This window comes from Papilio xuthus, unplaced genomic scaffold (genome assembly GCF_000836235.2).
Source record: "Papilio xuthus unplaced genomic scaffold, Pxut_1.1 DF826687.1, whole genome shotgun sequence".
Classification (NCBI taxonomy): Eukaryota; Metazoa; Arthropoda; class Insecta; order Lepidoptera; family Papilionidae; genus Papilio; species Papilio xuthus.
Genome location: NW_013531962.1, coordinates 1 through 2,813, shown reverse-complemented (window position 1 = coordinate 2,813; position 2,813 = coordinate 1). Strand labels below are relative to the sequence as shown.

Below are 2,813 nucleotides of genomic sequence, written 5' to 3'. Positions count from 1 at the left end.
ATTAACGAGCTGAGGGAACTAAATCGATGTCGTTTATATTTCAGTGGGAACGGAACTCGCAGCTCGCAGCGCTTTGTGCTGCCGCTACATATATCATCAAATTCAACCTAGATTCGACACGCTTCGATAAATGTCTGAAAATCGGTCTCATTTGTGGATATTTTAACTAACAAATAAATTGCTCGATTTATCTTTAACTAGAGTAGTTGTAGTCTTTGAATGAAAATACATAGTTGTATAAGTCTAATCGTGATGTTTTAGTTCAGTCAAAGATCGCAGACGATCTGAACAAGCGAGTTGAACAGGATCGATCAAACGACGTAGTCAGTGGTTACCTCAAACACATGATAAAAGATTTCACTGGTTCATACTCTTTCCGCCGCAAACAAAATTTCTTTAATTTTCAAGAACCTATAAACATCAATTTTTAATGGATTTTGATGATTTTTTGCGGAGAAAGTTTAGAAGTAGCAAGCCAGTAGCGCCGGACGTTGTGGAGAGAAGCAAGAACAGTGTGTCGCTATTGTGGCAGCCGCCGAGTGCCTTCGTCTTCCTGGAGCACCGGCTGCTGTACCAACTGGAGAGGAGAGACAAGATACCGCCTTGGGAACTCGTCTACAGGTTTGTCGAAGTTAACTAAACGTATTATAGCAACAAAAGAACACTTTAATTGATACTTCGGATCAGGAAATATAAGTGATGGCATTGTTCTACAATTACTTTTCATTGTTTTTCAGTTATTTATAATGCTTGTGTTTCCACTCTACGGAGATTAGTATAAAAACATTTCGAATCTCTCATATTCTCTTTAAAAACGTAGTGATACCAACATGTTACAATACGAGCATCATGGCGGACTAATTTCGTGGTAACTATTTAACCTTTAGGAATAAATTACATACTTAATTTATCTATACTGGTAGTCGCCCATTGATCGAAATACGACCATAATTATTCATAATCAAAGATTATTTTTTGATTAAAAATAGTTTGCACTTCCACTTCACATTAACTCTGTATCGAATTAGCAATTTCCTTAATAAGTTGTACAAAACTTTCGATTCACTAAATAATAATTAGTATAATATGCGTGTATTTTAATTCAGCGGCGGTAGAACATCAAAAACAATAGACAATCTTCCTCCGCGACATCCGCACAAGTTCCGGCTGCGAGCAGTGCTGCGCGCCTCCGACGTTGATGCTTTGTCCTCCGCCGCGCTGACACACCACGGAGACGTCAACACAACTGTTACCAACATTACACAACTTGTGGAAGATGTGCAGTGCGCCGATGAAGATAGTGAACAAAATCGCAAGGATAGGTAAAGATTATTTTACCTTCATTCACGAATTTCTGAGAAGTGCACCCTAGCCAAATTAATGACTAATAACATTGTACCTAACCTAACTTAAACAATTTTTGCCACATCAATGTTTGCCGGATTTTTGTGTGGCAACAAACATGTATTTTTCTGTTATTTTATTAACCAGAAGCTGTCTGGTGTCTCAATGGTCGGAAGAGACATGGACGAGCACGGAGTCTGACGGCGTGTCGGCCGTCTGCTTCTGCATGGCAGTGCGCTGCGGGTACATCAAACAGGTCAGTAGTCGGTTGTTATATTATTCACTCAATTCACAAACACCAATAAATTTATTAAAAATGTTCGTTGCAATCTCAATGGCATAATTGTAATATATATTGTGTCGTTCCACAGCTGCAGGCGATGTTAGAGGAGCGTCCGGAGCTCATAGACATCGTCCCCAGTAACGGCCTCTCCCCCCTCGCCACCGCCGTCAGGAAAGGTTGCTTTTAAAATCTAAATATAGCACTACACATACAGATTGATATATACTGAGTGATTCTGTCATTAGATAGACTAAGCCAGTGAAGAGTTTAATTCCCGTTTCCTTTTTAATTTGTAAGGTGACGTGAACACGGTGCGGTTCCTACTGCAGGCCGGGGCGGCGGCGGGGCACGCACTCGCCGCAGGGCAGACCCCACTGCACCTGGCGGTTCTCGCCGGACATCTGCCTATCATTGACCTTCTGCTGGACAATGGCGCAGACTTAGAGGTTTTTTTTTAAAAGAAGGAATGTATTTTATGTATGTTGCAATTGCCAAAATAGTGTTTCTATAATGTGGTGAATACAGACACAAGACATTAACGGCCTGCGCGCGGAGCACTACGCCGCGGACTCGGGCAGCGTGCAAGTTGTGAGGCACGTGCTCGCTCATGGCGGAGACACCAACGTGCGCGATCACAACGGCTGGACGCCGCTATTCAGAGCAAGTTAGTAACAATAATATGTTACAGTACTTCAAACGGAACATCGTTATATCGCGTCCGGCAAAGTCATCGACAAATGTTAGGGTATGTCGGGGTAGTCACACATATGGTTTGTACTGTAATATAACTCGTATCATGACGTCAGTTTGTCAGGGCGCGAGCACGGAGCTAGTGGCAGAACTGGTGGCACGCGGCAGCGATGTGACGGTACGGGACCGTGCGGGCCTGGCGCTTCTAGACGCCGCCCGCCTGCTGCGAGACCAAAAGTAATCTCCACATAAGGACACGGATCTCATGATCTGTAATAAAGTGAACAAAGTAGCGCTTGATACGATCCCATCTGATGATGCGTAATCCATAACTTAAACAAAGAGTGCGATAATTTTAAACGACCACAAACGGTTGTGCGAATTCGAAAATTTTGAAAAGGCATTCAGTTTTGTAGTGCTAAAATAAGAAACAGAATGTTGTGTTGTGCAGCGGCAAGAGACGCGAGTCGGTGCTACGTGTGGTAGACGCGAGGTA

General features: G+C 42.9%; 1 protein-coding gene across 1 annotated transcript; it reads left to right on the top strand.

Annotated features, from left to right (window-relative positions):
- Positions 1-430: 430 nt before the first annotated feature.
- On the top strand, positions 431-2,799 carry LOC106122963 (fibronectin type 3 and ankyrin repeat domains 1 protein; the record flags this gene model as incomplete). The annotated part of the gene is made up of 8 exons (XM_013319110.1): positions 431-621; positions 1,107-1,322; positions 1,492-1,600; positions 1,716-1,803; positions 1,925-2,073; positions 2,153-2,291; positions 2,434-2,554; positions 2,769-2,799. Coding segments are annotated over exons 1-8 (1,044 nt in total), but the record flags the coding sequence as incomplete, so codon positions are not given.
- Between the last annotated feature and the right edge of the window lie 14 nt (positions 2,800-2,813).